General features: G+C 39.5%; 1 protein-coding gene across 1 annotated transcript; it reads left to right on the top strand.

Moving 5' to 3' along the window:
* Positions 1 to 42: 42 nt before the first annotated feature.
* eppk1 (epiplakin 1) lies at positions 43 to 16,388 on the top strand. The gene is made up of 2 exons (XM_077195394.1): positions 43 to 277; positions 4,093 to 16,388. The coding sequence occupies exon 2, from the start codon at positions 4,123 to 4,125 to the stop codon at positions 15,511 to 15,513; it is 11,391 nt and encodes a 3,796-aa protein (XP_077051509.1). The 5' UTR covers positions 43 to 277; positions 4,093 to 4,122; the 3' UTR covers positions 15,514 to 16,388.
* The last annotated feature ends 471 nt before the right edge of the window (positions 16,389 to 16,859 follow it).

Here is a 16,859-nt window from a genome sequence, read left to right on the forward strand (position 1 = left end):
TGGCTTGTTTGCATATTAAGAAAAAAAGAGAGGGCATTCCTTCAGTCAGCAGCAAGGTTTGTTTGAGGCAAGAGGGGGGAATGTTCATGGAGGTGGAGTTTGGCACTGACTGATCAGTATATTAAACAGAGGAAAGGAAGGAAGGAAGCACACTCGGTTTTTTTTACTCAGTGTCCGCAGTCTGCTTGACCCACATCAAGTCTTAGTGAGCAGGAAAAAAACACCCTCAACTGGAATCTGACTGAAACCCTCTTGCAAAAAAAAAACATTGAAAGAGGTAAGAATGAGTTCGCAGTGAAACTTTTTTTTTTTTTTTTGTCTTAGATAAGCTAAAGAGTACTTGAAATTGCATTGTTGTTAGCTTTTTTAAAAAAAGTGGCAGTGGTAACATTGTAAAGCAAGGACTTTTAAGTAACTGAAGACGTGTGTGCCATAATTCATTATGTCTTAAGAATGTCCTGTTCAACATATGTTAACTTGATCGATCACACCTCCTGGCAATAAATGCTTAGCTAAAATGCTTTATGAAAGTGCAAATATTTGCAAACAGTGAACAGTTGGACACCTTTATGGTTATATAATGTAATCTAATTTTTATATGGTAAGAGGACTGGTTAAACATTTACATTATGAGTTTAGATTTTTTTTTTATTAAAAGTGAATTTCAAATGAAGAAGTCTAAAACACAAGAAAGTAAATAAATAATTTTGCCTACTTCATGGGACAAGTAAATGAGCTATCCGTCAAATTATGGAAGTAGGCTTTCTGTGTATTTTAGTGCATTGTGGAAGTATAGTACACCTATACATGTATATTCTTAGCTTTCTCAATAATTTTAAAAGTACAATACAGTTAATGTGCATTATTATGCATCACACCATTTAACCATGGTCAAATAATATAATTTATAATTTGGGTTTAAAAACTTTGTGGGAAAAAATGGATTGGGGAAGAAACATATTTCGATATAGGTTTAGCATGTGCAGGATGATGATCCATCAGCCAATGTATTATTATAGGAAATAAATAGAAACATTTGCTAATTTAGTTGTTATAGCATAAAATGGCTAAACTTTTACAGAATGTATAAATTACTTTTGATATTATTATTATTAATATATATATATATATATATATATATATATATATCCTACATATTAAAGTGTCATTAATGTAAAATAATGACTTTTTTTGACAATTTAGTTAATAATTGAATTATAGCAACACTATAAATGCACATTTAATGACTTCACTCATTCAGTTTTAATGAAAGCAAAGATGTCTAATCTAATTCATAATTACAATAATTATTATATTTAAAAATAGGAACACTATACGGGGTGTAAACTATGATATTCAACATAATACAATGTCATACCAGAGACAAAATAAATAGATAAATTAACCTCAAAACTTTGTCTAAATTCACAAATGTTGATACTCAGATGAATGACAAAATTAAAAATAGTGTAGCCATTTACCAAAAGATTTGTGTAATCTACAATACCTTTATGGTTCAATAAAACTAACCTTTACAAACAGCTACAGAAAGTGTACTTGAAGTAGTGTTCATTTGAGTGCTCTTTTAGAAAGTGTCTAAGTCATGTGACCTTATGGTTAGTCCTTATTTATACCTAACACGGTCTGCATCCAAGGAATTTTGACAGGAAGAGGCCATTAGCAGCCCTTTTCATTGTGTAAGTTTTTTACTTGCTAAAGCTATTCATGGCTGATTGCAGCAGTGAGACTTTATAACTAAAATATGTAAAGCAAAGATTACTTGCAGAAGATTTTGCATAAAACATTCAGTGTTTACATAAGGATGTCAGGTCCTTGTTATAAAAGCATTAAAATTGTGATAGCAGAACAACATTAGTAACCTGATGAACCTTTTATTAGTAGTGATATTTCTGCATTGCAAGTAAAGTGTAATAAAAATACCTAACTATCATAACATGCACGCTGCTTGTTCTGAGTAATTAAATCATTCATTAAAATGGATGTGTTCAAAATAATAGCAGTGTGGAGTTTAATTCGTTCTGTGAAAAAAAGAGGTGCCATTAATTGTTCTTTATCAAGGAAGAAGGGAAGCAAATGTTTTGCATATTGTTATAAAATATATTTCTAATTGCGAAGTAAAATGGGCCGATTCCAAACATTGTTCGGAGGAACAAGGCATTTTGATTAAAAAGAAACGAGCAACTACTGTTAAAATGGATTGAAGAATAGTCAGAAAGGCAAAGATTCAGCCAATCATCACCTCCAGAAAAATGTATGATGATCTAAAATTACCTGTAGGTACTGTTACAGTCAGAAGACGTTTGATCGAAGCTATCAGAAAGAAGCACCATTGTTGAAAAAACGGCATGTGTAGAATCGGCAAAAATTTAAGGCAAACCCCAAAATTTCACAGGAACCGTAGAATGTAGTTTATTTATCCTGAGCAGAAATACTGGCCAGTTGCCATAAGTTGGTTGACTCAGCATTTTGCTGCATTTATGAAAAACAATTATGCAACTACATACCAGTTCAGTAATTTAAAGTGAATTTAAATATTTTAAGATTTTTTCATTTAATAAGTGTTTGAGTTTGAAGAGATAAATGTTGAAGCTGCTGTTTTTTTTAACAGAATAATATTCCTTTGCTTCCTTTAAAAAAATAAAAATAACGTAGACTTGATCAAATTTGGTTAATGCTTTGATTTGTAATTGAATGTTTCCACTATATTTGAAATATGGAAATAAAAGCTAAAAAAAAGATTTAAACACGTGTCTGTATGGATGAGTGGCATGGCTTGAGTGAATGTCAGAAAATGTATCGTCTAATGCAATTGTGCAACAACAAAAAGTTTACACATATATATTTGCACATACATGTAATATTGTCTTTTGTCTTCAGTATCATTATTTTTTTGTTGTTTTGCCATTAACTAAAAAACAGAGAGAGAGAGAGAGAGAGAGAGAGAGAGAGAGAGAGAGAGAGAGAGAGAGAGAGAGAGAGAGAGAGAGAGAGAGAGAGAGAGAGAGAGAGAGAGAGAGAGAGAGAGAGAGAGAGAGAGAGAGGAAAATGCCCTTTTGTGCATGATTGTGTAACTGACAAGTAAAAAGCTTGTCTGGGTCATTGATTCTTTATCCAACATTCTTCCAAAGTACATCACCATCCTGTATTTCCAGTTTTCCATTGCTTACAGGGCCAAATGATGCAATGTTCAAAAAGTTTTTCTTGTCAGGACAAGTCATGATAAAGGCAAAGTGTGCTTTCATTGTTAGCACAAACAGTTTTAACTATTCATCTTTATGTTATGGTTTTCTGTGGTGTACCTGCACTGCACAGTTTTGCCATGTGCTTTTTCTACACTGTAAAAAATATCCTGTTAATTTTAGGGTAAAAAAAAAAGCTGTGGTTGCCAAAAATTCACCGTAAACAATGCTATGGCAATGTTTCCAGTTTTAAAGGATGCCTGCATATTTTACAACTTAGAACAGTATATGTCATTAAGTAATATAATATTAATATAACAAAATCTAAGTTTTTTAACCTTAAAATGTACCGATAACCACCACAATAATCCAGGCGAAATAATAGAAAGCTACATGATGAATCAGAGTTCATCATAAGCAGCCTGTTCAAAAAACATGGTCAATACTCAATATAGATGGTGCACAGGGTCCTACATACAAAGACAAAACACCATCAGCAACACACAACACTAAAATAATGAAATATATGTTAAATTAATTAACATAGAATGTAACACAATGTAACAATGTACATCACCGATGACAAAAATAAGAAGAAACAAAATTATTTATTAAAAATGTAATCATAGCGTATGTGATGTGTAATACAGGGACTTCTGGGAATGTCTTTTTACTGTTTTTTTTATACCATAAATGATGTGGTAATTAGTTTAAAATGTGTTTTTTCTTGCAAAAGCAGATAACCAATTAACATGTTTTTACTGTAGCATTTTTCTTTAAAAATTAAAACGTTTTTTTACAGTGTACAGTAAACAAAACATATGCATAACTTAAATGTATCGGGATAATTTTATTAACGCATTGCTAATAATTATTCTTATGTAATCCACAGAAGCTGGTGCAAGAAAATATCCATAAAAAAATGCCAGCACAGGAAAATTGCAATTCTCAGGGGCCAGTAGCTGGGGTGTTTCTTGAACATTCAAATGAAACAATTACAATATACCAAGCCTACAAGAAATGCTTGTTGAATCAAGGAACATGTCTGGCACTGTTAGAAGCCCAAGCTGCAACAGGAGGAATCATCGACCCAGTCAAAAACAGGATATTCACCGTAGAAGATGCGGTAAAGGAAGGCATTGTAGGACGTGAAATGAAAGAGAAACTTCAATTCGCTGAGAGGGCCATCATGGGCTACACAGATCCTTACACCAACCAACAAATCTCACTCTTCCAGGCCATGCAGAAAGATGTCGTTCCAAAAGAGTATGGCATTAGACTACTTGAGGCACAGATCTCTGGCAAAGGGATCTATGACCCTATTGAAAAATGCTACCTAACAGAAGAACAAGCCAATGGACAAGGTCACTACGACAAAGATCTTTTCAGAGACCAGATGGATGATCTTAAAATATTCTATGACCCAAACTCTCAGGAAAACCTCACCTATCCATCGCTGATAAAGAAATGCACCGTAGCCCCAGACACAGGTTTACTGCTTTTCCCGATGTACATCACGTTTAAAGGCCTCCGCAGAGGTGTAACCTCTGCTGAGCTTCTGGCATCAAAAATAATTGACAAACAGACATTTAAAAATCTACATGATGGTAAAACCACCACCCAAGACGTGATGTTAATGGAAACAGTTAGAGAATATCTAGAAGGTAAAAAGAGCATTGGGGGCGTAGCTGTGCTCTCCACAAATAAGAAAATGAGCATCTATCAGGCAATGAGACAAGGAATAATCATGCCTGGTTCTGCTTTGATTCTGCTAGAAGCACAGGCTGCAACTGGATTCATGATTGACCCTGTTGAAAACAAGACATTCACTGTAGATGCAGCCATTAAACAAAAACTTGTAGGACCAGAATACCATGCAAAATTGCTTGCAGCAGAACGTGCAGTTACTGGTTACAAGGACCCATACACTGGTGAAACCATTTCTCTTTTTCAAGCTCTGAAGAAGGAACTGATTGTGAAGGAGCATGGAATCCGCTTGCTTGAAGCACAAATTGCAACTGGAGGAATTATTGATCCAATTTACAGTCACAGAGTTCCTGTGGATGTAGCATACAAGCGTGGCTTCTTCGATGAGGAGATGAATGCCATCCTTAAGGATCCCGAAGACGACACTAAAGGATTCTTTGACCCAAACACAAAGGATAATCTGACATATCTTCAATTGCTGGATCGTTGTGTCATCGACTCTACTACAGGACTTACATTGTTGCCCATTCAGGATTCATCTGGTAGTCTGAGTCACACATTCATTGGCTATGACATCAAAAAAGTATTCAAGGGTGTCATGGTGAAAGTGACATATGGAAAATACATTGGAATGACTGTTTCACTCTGGGAATTACTAATGTCTGAATACTTCACTGAACAGCAAAGGCTAGACTTTATCCAGCAATACAGAAACAGAACAGTCACGATTGAATTTATAGTCACTAAAGTCTTGGAGATCATTGAACATTCAGTGAAAACTGCTAAAGTAGTTTTTGAAGGTATAAGGGAAAAAGTAAGTGCAAACCAGCTCTTCGAGGCTGATATCATCACAGAGCACGATCTAGAAGATCTCAGAGAAGGAAAAAAGACTGTCAAAGATGTTACGGAGAATGCATCTGTGCATACATATCTACAAGGCAAACCAAGCATTGCTGGTGTGCTGCTTCCCGACTCACAAGTGTTGTCAATCTACCAAGCCCGACAAAAAGGGATTCTGAGGCCAGGAACATCACTTGTTCTTCTTGAAGCCCAGGCTGCAACAGGACACATAATTGACCCAATTGCTAATCTAAAGTTCTCTGTAGATGATGCAGTGAAGGCACGGGTGGTAGGGGCTGATCTTCATGCAAAACTATCCTCAGCAGAGAAGGCAGTGACAGGTTACCATGATCCATACACTGGCAAGAAAATCTCATTGTTCCAAGCAATGCAAAAAGATTTAATTGTGAAAGATCATGGTATACGTCTGCTAGAGGCCCAGATTGCTACAGGGGGCATTATTGATCCTGTAAATAGCCATCGCATTCCAGTTAAAACTGCTTATAAACGAGGATTCTTTGATTGTGAAATGAATCAGACCCTTTGTGATCCAACTGATGACACAAAAGGATTCTTTGACCCAAACACTCATGAAAACCTTACCTATATGCAACTTATGTCCAGATGTGTCACTGACCAAAGCACGGGCCTTTGCCTTTTGATAATCAAAGGGAACGATAAGAGAGTCAAGATCGGGGACAGCACCAAAGAGGCCTTCCACACCACGTATGTCTCTGTGAGATATGGCAGATTCAGCAGCAAGAAAGTGACACTCTGGGATCTCATCAACTCTGAATATTTGTCTGAGGAGAAAAGACAGGAGCTGTTAAAATGTTACAAATCAAAGGCAATCACAATTGAAGAAATCATCACAATAATTTTAGAGATCATTGAACGCAAAGAAGTACAAAGAAATGCTGACCTCAGTGTGGATGGTCTCAGGGGAAAAGTTTCCATTTTGGAGCTGCTGAATTTGGGAATAATAGATGAAAATAAATACAAAAATGTTATTGAGGGGAAGCTGACAATCAAAGATCTCATTGAGACGGGCACTTTGAGGAACTTCCTCAGCGGAACAAGCTGTATAGCAGGTGTAATATTACAAAAGTCTAATCAGAAAATGAGCATCTACAAAGCCAAAAAAGAAGGCCATCTTACCCCTGGCACTGCCTTGTGTCTTCTTGAAGCACAGGCTGCCACTGGGTTTATTATTGATCCAATACAAAACAAGAAACTCAATGTTGATGAGGCACTGAAGCAGAAAATCATTGCTCCAGAGTTATATGAAAAACTCCTGGCTGCAGAGAAAGCAGTGACTGGTTACAAAGACCCATACACAGGCAAGACAATATCACTTTTTGAAGCAATCAAGAAAGAACTTATTGTAAAGCAGCATGGCATTCGTCTGCTTGAAGCCCAGATTGCTACAGGTGGCATCATTGATCCCTTAACATGTTTACATTTGCCACTTCATGTTGCTTTCCGGAAGGGTTATTTTGATTCTGACTTAAACCAGATCCTTGCTGATCAAATCGATGACACTAAAGGATTTTTTGATCCCACCACACAAGAAAATCTGACTTACATGGAGATGATCGCACGATGCATCAAGGATCCCGATACTGGTCTTTTATTTCTTCCAGTTGCCGAAAAAGGGAAAACACAAGAGAAATCACAAAAAATCATCTCAGACGTTGAGATTAAGGAAGAATTTGAGAAAAACAAAGTTGTCATTCCTGTTGGCCGTTTCTCTGGAAAATCACTGTCTCTTTGGGAGATAATTCATTCTGAATACTTCACAGATGAACAGAGGCAGCAGTACTTTGAACAATTTTGTTTGGGCAAGATAAATATCAAGGATGTTGTCACCGTGGTTACCACAACTATTCAAACACTAGAACAGAAAGAAGCAGCTCCTCAAACAACAATGGGCCTGAGAAAACCTGTTTCTGTGCAACAGCTGCATGAGTCTGGAATCATTGACACCAGTACTTACCAAGCACTGCAACATGGTAAGGAGACGCTGGCAAATGTGGTTAAACTTGAATCTGTTCAAAGGTATTTGAAGGGCACTGGAAGTATTGCTGGGGTTAAGCTTCATCCATCAGGAAAAGTGTTAAGCTTAAACATGGCAAAAACTGAAGGCCTACTCCCTTCCAATGCAGCACTGTTGTTGCTTGAGGCTCAGGCAGCAACTGGATATGTTATCGATCCAATCAAAAACACACATCACTCAGTCATAGAGGCTGTCAGAGCTCAACTTATTGGACCAGAGATATTGGAGCACTTGCTATTGGCTGAACGTGCTGTCACTGGCTTCACAGACCCATACACAGATGAGCAGATATGCTTATTTGAAGCAATGAATAAAGGACTCATCCCTCGGAAACATGGACTGAACCTCTTAGATGCACAGCTTGCCACAGGGGGAATTATTTATCCAATTGGAAGCTATCGGTTGCCTGTTCAAAAAGCAATTATGAAAGGATGCTTGAATAAGGAGACCAGTGATCTTCTGGTAAATCTTAGTAATAGTGAAAAAGGGTTTTCAGACCCCCAAACAAAAGAACCTCTTACCTACCATCAGCTCATGAAGAAATGTGAAAAGAGTTCAACAACCGGCATGCTACTTCTCCCAATAACTGAAAAGAGTGCTGAAAGCTCAACCTTCAATGACAAACAAATAATAAATGTCTTCAAAGAAAAATCAGTGATCATCAATGCTGGAAAGTTTGCAGACAAACGTGTATCCCTTTGGGATGTACTACACTCAGAGTATATATCTGCAGAGAAGAGAAAAGAATTACTTGTCCAATACAAGCAAAATAAACTATCAATAGAGGAGATAACAGAAATGGTGACAGCAATGACAATTGAGGTAAGCACAAAAAGGCATTCCTTTAAAGGTCTGAGAAAACAAGTGTCAGCGAGTCAACTATTTGGTGCAAAAATCATCTCAAAAGAAATGTTTAGTAAGATAATCAATGAGGAAGTAGATGATGAAGATATAAACAATATGGAATCTATCCAAAAATACCTTGGTGCAACAAACTGTATTGCTGGTGTATATGTCCAGTCAACCAAACAGACCATGAGCATATTTGAAGCCAAAAATAAGGGACTTCTGACACCTGGAACGACTCTGGTTTTACTTGAGGCCCAGGCTGCCACTGGCTTTATGATTGACCCAGTGAAGAACAAAAAACTGTCAGTAGAGCAGGCGGTGACTGAAGGGATTGTTGGAACAGAATGGAAAAGCAAACTGTTGTCTGCAGAGCGGGCAGTTACTGGTTACACAGACCCCAGCACAGGAAAAACAATCTCCTTGTTCCAGGCCTTGAAAAAAGATCTGATTGTCAAGGACCATGGTATTCGTCTGCTAGAAGCTCAGATTGCAACTGGGGGCATCATTGATCCTGTGCACAGCCATCGTGTTCCTGTTGAGGTGGCTTACCAAAGAGGGTACTTTGATGAGGAGATGAACAAGATCCTCTCTGATCCAGATGATGACACCAAGGGTTTCTTTGATCCCAACACAATGGAGAACCTCACATACTTACAACTCGTGGAGAGGTGTGTTAAAGACCCCAACACTGGCCTGAGCCTCCTTGTGATTGTGAAAAAGGGCGAGTACTACTTCTTCATCGATGAACATACAAAGAATATCCTCAAGTCTGCAACCACAATGAAAGCAGGAGGTAAATTCCAAGGACAGTCGGTGACACTTTGGGATCTGCTGTATTCAATTTACATATCTGAGGAAAAGAGGAGAGAACTGGTGCAGCAGTTTAAGTCAGGTACAATAACTATTGAACAATTCTTAGAAATAGTTCTGACCATAGTATCACAGAAATCAGGCGCAAGCACCCACACCATTACTACCACCACCACCACAGCAACAACGGAGACAACTCAACAGCACAACTTCCAAGGTATCAGAAAGGATGTGAGTGCTAATGAGTTGCTGCTATCCAAAGTCATTGATGAGAAAATGTACAAAGACCTAACTACTGGAAAAGTCACAGTTGATCATTTAAGTGAAATAGACTCTGTGCGAAAATACCTGACAGGGACGAACTGTATTGCTGGTGTATTTGTGCAGTCTACCAAACAGACCATGAGCATAATCGAAGCCAAAAATAAGGGACTTTTAACACCGGGAACATCTTTGGTTTTACTTGAGGCCCAGGCTGCCACTGGCTTTATGATTGACCCAGTGAAGAACAAAAAACTGTCAGTAGAGCAGGCAGTGACTGAAGGGATTATTGGAACAGAATGGAAAAGCAAACTGCTGTCTGCAGAGCGGGCAGTTACTGGTTACACAGACCCCAGCACAGGAAAAACAATCTCCTTGTTCCAGGCCTTGAAAAAAGATCTGATTGTCAAGGACCATGGTATTCGTCTGCTAGAAGCTCAGATTGCTACGGGCGGCATCATTGATCCTGTGCACAGCCATCGTGTCCCTGTTGAGGTGGCTTACCAAAGAGGGTACTTTGATGAGGAGATGAACAAGATCCTCTCTGATCCCGATGATGACACCAAGGGTTTCTTTGATCCCAACACACAGGAGAACCTCACATACTTGCAACTTGTGGAGAGGTGTGTTAAAGACCCCAACACTGGCCTGAGCCTCCTTGTTATTGTGAAAAAGGGCGAGTACTACTTCTTCATTGATGAACATACAAAGAATATCCTCAAGTCTGCAACCACAATGAAAGCAGGAGGTAAATTCCAAGGACAGCTGGTGACACTTTGGGATCTGCTGTATTCAAATTACATATCTGAGGAAAAGAGGAGAGAACTGGTGCAGCAGTTTAAGTCAGGTACAATAACTATTGAACAATTCTTAGAAATAGTTCTGACCATAGTATCACAGAAATCAGGAGCAAGCACCCACACCGTTACTACCACCACCACAGCAACAACAGAGACAACCCAACAGCACAACTTCCAAGGTATCAGAAAGGATGTGAGTGCTAATGAGTTGCTGCTATCCAAAGTCATTGATGAGAAAATGTACAAAGACCTAACTACTGGAAAAGTCACAGTTGATCATGTAAGTGAAATAGACTCTGTGCGAAAATACCTGAAAGGGACAAACTGCATTGCCGGTGTATTTGTGCAGTCTACCAAACAGACCATGAGCATAATCGAAGCCAAAAATAAGGGACTTTTAACACCGGGAACATCTTTGGTTTTACTAGAGGCCCAGGCTGCCACTGGCTTTATGATTGACCCAGTGAAGAACAAAAAACTGTCAGTAGAGCAGGCAGTGACTGAAGGGATTATTGGAACAGAATGGAAAAGCAAACTGCTGTCTGCAGAGCGGGCAGTTACTGGTTACACAGACCCCAGCACAGGAAAAACAATCTCCTTGTTCCAGGCCTTGAAAAAAGATCTGATTGTCAAGGACCATGGTATTCGTCTGCTAGAAGCTCAGATTGCTACGGGCGGCATCATTGATCCTGTGCACAGCCATCGTGTCCCTGTTGAGGTGGCTTACCAAAGAGGGTACTTTGATGAGGAGATGAACAAGATCCTCTCTGATCCCGATGATGACACCAAGGGTTTCTTTGATCCCAACACACAGGAGAACCTCACATACTTGCAACTTGTGGAGAGGTGTGTTAAAGACCCCAACACTGGCCTGAGCCTCCTTGTTATTGTGAAAAAGGGCGAGTACTACTTCTTCATTGATGAACATACAAAGAATATCCTCAAGTCTGCAACCACAATGAAAGCAGGAGGTAAATTCCAAGGACAGCTGGTGACACTTTGGGATCTGCTGTATTCAAATTACATATCTGAGGAAAAGAGGAGAGAACTGGTGCAGCAGTTTAAGTCAGGTACAATAACTATTGAACAATTCTTAGAAATAGTTCTGACCATAGTATCACAGAAATCAGGAGCAAGCACCCACACCGTTACTACCACCACCACAGCAACAACAGAGACAACCCAACAGCACAACTTCCAAGGTATCAGAAAGGATGTGAGTGCTAATGAGTTGCTGCTATCCAAAGTCATTGATGAGAAAATGTACAAAGACCTAACTACTGGAAAAGTCACAGTTGATCATGTAAGTGAAATAGACTCTGTGCGAAAATACCTGAAAGGGACAAACTGCATTGCCGGTGTATTTGTGCAGTCTACCAAACAGACCATGAGCATAATCGAAGCCAAAAATAAGGGACTTTTAACACCGGGAACATCTTTGGTTTTACTAGAGGCCCAGGCTGCCACTGGCTTTATGATTGACCCAGTGAAGAACAAAAAACTGTCAGTAGAGCAGGCAGTGACTGAAGGGATTATTGGAACAGAATGGAAAAGCAAACTGCTTTCTGCAGAGCGGGCAGTTACTGGTTACACAGACCCCAGCACAGGAAAAACAATCTCCTTGTTCCAGGCCTTGAAAAAAGATCTGATTGTCAAGGACCATGGTATTCGTCTGCTAGAAGCTCAGATTGCTACGGGCGGCATCATTGATCCTGTGCACAGCCATCGTGTCCCTGTTGAGGTGGCTTACCAAAGAGGGTACTTTGATGAGGAGATGAACAAGATCCTCTCTGATCCCGATGATGACACCAAGGGTTTCTTTGATCCCAACACACAGGAGAACCTCACATACTTGCAACTTGTGGAGAGGTGTATTAAAGACCCCAACACTGGCCTGAGCCTCCTTGTGATTGTGAAAAAGGGTGAGTACTACTTCTTCATCGATGAACATACAAAGAATATCATCAAGTCTGCAACCACAATGAAAGCAGGAGGTAAATTCCAAGGACAGCTGGTGACACTTTGGGATCTGCTGTATTCAAATTACATATCTGAGGAAAAGAGGAGAGAACTGGTGCAGCAGTTTAAGTCAGGTACAATAACTATTGAACAATTCTTAGAAATAGTTCTGACCATAGTATCACAGAAATCAGGAGCAAGCACCCACACCATTTCTACCACCACCACAGCAACAACAGAGACAACCCAACAGCACAACTTCCAAGGTATCAGAAAGGATGTGAGTGCTAATGAGTTGCTGCTATCCAAAGTCATTGATGAGAAAATGTACAAAGACCTAACTACTGGAAAAGTAACAGTTGATCATGTAAGTGAAATAGACTCTGTGCGAAAATACCTGAAAGGGACGAACTGCATTGCTGGTGTATTTGTGCAGTCTACCAAACAGACCATGAGCATAATCGAAGCCAAAAATAAGGGACTTTTAACACCGGGAACATCTTTGGTTTTACTTGAGGCCCAGGCTGCCACTGGCTTTATGATTGACCCAGTGAAGAACAAAAAACTGTCAGTAGAGCAGGCGGTTACTGAAGGGATTATTGGAACAGAATGGAAAAGCAAACTGCTTTCTGCAGAGCGGGCAGTTACTGGTTACACAGACCCCAGCACAGGAAAAACAATCTCCTTGTTCCAGGCCTTGAAAAAAGATCTGATTGTCAAGGACCATGGTATTCGTCTGCTAGAAGCTCAGATTGCTACGGGCGGCATCATTGATCCTGTGCACAGCCATCGTGTCCCTGTTGAGGTGGCTTACCAAAGAGGGTACTTTGATGAGGAGATGAACAAGATCCTCTCTGATCCCGATGATGACACCAAGGGTTTCTTTGATCCCAACACACAGGAGAACCTCACATACTTGCAACTTGTGGAGAGGTGTATTAAAGACCCCAACACTGGCCTGAGCCTCCTTGTGATTGTGAAAAAGGGTGAGTACTACTTCTTCATCGATGAACATACAAAGAATATCCTCAAGTCTGCAACCACAATGAAAGCAGGAGGTAAATTCCAAGGACAGCTGGTGACACTTTGGGATCTGCTGTATTCAAATTACATATCTGAGGAAAAGAGGAGAGAACTGGTGCAGCAGTTTAAGTCAGGTACAATAACTATTGAACAATTCTTAGAAATAGTTCTGACCATAGTATCACAGAAATCAGGAGCAAGCACCCACACCATTTCTACCACCACCACAGCAACAACAGAGACAACCCAACAGCACAACTTCCAAGGTATCAGAAAGGATGTGAGTGCTAATGAGTTGCTGCTATCCAAAGTCATTGATGAGAAAATGTACAAAGACCTAACTACTGGAAAAGTAACAGTTGATCATGTAAGTGAAATAGACTCTGTGCGAAAATACCTGAAAGGGACGAACTGCATTGCTGGTGTATTTGTGCAGTCTACCAAACAGACCATGAGCATAATCGAAGCCAAAAATAAGGGACTTTTAACACCGGGAACATCTTTGGTTTTACTTGAGGCCCAGGCTGCCACTGGCTTTATGATTGACCCAGTGAAGAACAAAAAACTGTCAGTAGAGCAGGCAGTGACTGAAGGGATTATTGGAACAGAATGGAAAAGCAAACTGCTGTCTGCAGAGCGGGCAGTTACTGGTTACACAGACCCCAGCACAGGAAAAACAATCTCCTTGTTCCAGGCCTTGAAAAAAGATCTGATTGTCAAGGACCATGGTATTCGTCTGCTAGAAGCTCAGATTGCTACGGGGGGCATCATTGATCCTGTGCACAGCCATCGTGTCCCTGTTGAGGTGGCTTACCAAAGAGGGTACTTTGATGAGGAGATGAACAAGATCCTCTCTGATCCCGATGATGACACCAAGGGCTTCTTTGATCCCAACACAATGGAGAACCTCACATACTTGCAACTTGTGGAGAGGTGTATTAAAGACCCCGACACTGGCCTGAGCCTCCTTGTGATTGTGAAAAAGGGTGAGTACTACTTCTTCATCGATGAACATACAAAGAATATCCTCAAGTCTGCAACCACAATGAAAGCAGGAGGTAAATTCCAAGGACAGCTGGTGACACTTTGGGATCTGCTGTATTCAAATTACATATCTGAGGAAAAGAGGAGAGAACTGGTGCAGCAGTTTAAGTCAGGTACAATAACTATTGAACAATTCTTAGAAATAGTTCTGACCATAGTATCACAGATATCAGGAGCAAGCACCCACACCATTTCTACCACCACCACAGCAACAACAGAGACAACCCAACAGCACAACTTCCAAGGTATCAGAAAGGATGTGAGTGCTAATGAGTTGCTGCTATCCAAAGTCATTGATGAGAAAATGTACAAAGACCTAACTACTGGAAAAGTCACAGTTGATCATGTAAGTGAAATAGACTCTGTGCGAAAATACCTGAAAGGGACAAACTGCATTGCTGGTGTATTTGTGCAGTCTACCAAACAGACCATGAGCATAATCGAAGCCAGAAATAAGGGACTTCTAACACCGGGAACGACTTTGGTTTTACTTGAGGCACAGGCTGCCACTGGCTTTATGATTGATCCAGTAAAGAACAAAAAACTGTCAGTAGAGCAGGCGGTGGCAGAAGGGATTGTGGGGATGGAATGGAAAAGCAAACTGATGTCTGCAGAACGGGCAGTTACTGGTTACACAGACCCCTACACAGGCAAAACAATCTCCTTGTTCCAGGCCTTAAAAAAAGATCTGATTGTCAAGGACCATGGTATTCGTCTGCTAGAAGCTCAGATTGCTACGGGCGGCATCATTGATCCTGTGCACAGCCATCGTGTCCCTGTTGAGGTGGCTTACCAAAGAGGGTACTTTGATGAGGAGATGAACAAGATCCTCTCTGATCCCGATGATGACACCAAGGGTTTCTTTGATCCCAACACACAGGAGAACCTCACATACATGCAATTAATGGAGAGGTGTGTTAGAGACCCAAAGACTGGGCTGAGCCTGCTTGCTTTACAAAAGTAGAATTAAGATTGGATGCAATATGCCATGCAAACTATTCATGCTCTATTAACTACAATCATATTCTTCTCTTTCTACTTATTCCATTTGCAAATCTGTAAGTGTATAATTTAAGTGTATAGTAGTTTCAGTGTGCATTGTTTGGGTACCCCCAGGATCCTCCAACTTAAATGCAAGGCTTTTTAAGACCTTTTTAAAACCATTTCAAATGAAATTCAATGCAAACTTTGTACCCATTCCGACAGTATGAGGGGAAAATGTCAAATCTGTATACATTTTAAACCCTAGAAAATAATTATGTACAAGTAGGCTACTTGAATTAAATAAAACATTTTACTTAAATTATCAGTCATACTTAATACATTTGCAACAGCGTTCGTACGTGTAGCGCGTACGTGTGTGTAGGCCAGTGTTAATTTTGGCAGCCATTTTTTATTTAGTCAGTCTTCATCTTCAGACGAAAATGCTTATTGGTCTTAATCACATTTGAGTCATTCTGGTTTTATAGTTTTAGTTGATAGTTAATTTACTTTTGGTAGTTATTTTATATGTAGTCTTTAGACAGAAAATGTCATAATTATTCTCTCTAGGACAATTCAGTTAAGCTTATGAGAAAATATTGATATTGCTCTCTTTAGCAGTAGCACTTGTGCAGTTCTACATATGCCTTTTCCTAAGTTCCGTGGTTCTCCAATTTTTTAGAGTGCTGTACTGCCTGGAACTCTCTTCCACTTAGGCTGCAGCCTGCAGTCACACCTTTTCCATTAAGTGACAATATTTTCCCCCTTTAATCAATTTTTCCATTTCATTTTTTAAATTTATATTACCTTTGAAAAAAGAAATAATGTTTTAAATAAAACAATGTTCATTAAATACAATGAGTGAGTCTTTGATTATTCATTCATTGAATCTCACGATTCGTTAAGCCTTGCAAAATAGAGCAATAAGCCTGACAATGCTGTTTTAAATGTAGTACATCACTTAATTTTTTACTGTTGTATAAAATCAATGTCACATTTGAAATCGTGGGGATATTCGGGGAACATTGCATTCTTGCTCGTATAGCCTACACTGGTGGATATATCAGCCTGCATTTTGATCGCAGATTTAGTCGCACAAACAGCGCAAGCGGCTCGTGACAGAACACAGACCGACTGAATGACACTTGAATTTAAGTAGAAAATCTAAAATGAAGATCGCCGAACTCCAGCTTGTCTGTGTTTCCAGATCATCCGCGCTTCTTCAGCAGTGTAGAGAGAGCGCGCGCACGGTTGCCAAATAGCCTACTATTGAAAATACTGGGTAGAAAATATGTTCTTTTAACAGAAAACCTTTGATTTGGGGTTTAC

This window comes from Siphateles boraxobius, unplaced genomic scaffold, assembly GCF_051911475.1.
Source record: "Siphateles boraxobius isolate OS27281-9 unplaced genomic scaffold, OSU_SipBor_1 33, whole genome shotgun sequence".
Taxonomy (NCBI): Eukaryota; Metazoa; Chordata; class Actinopteri; order Cypriniformes; family Leuciscidae; genus Siphateles; species Siphateles boraxobius.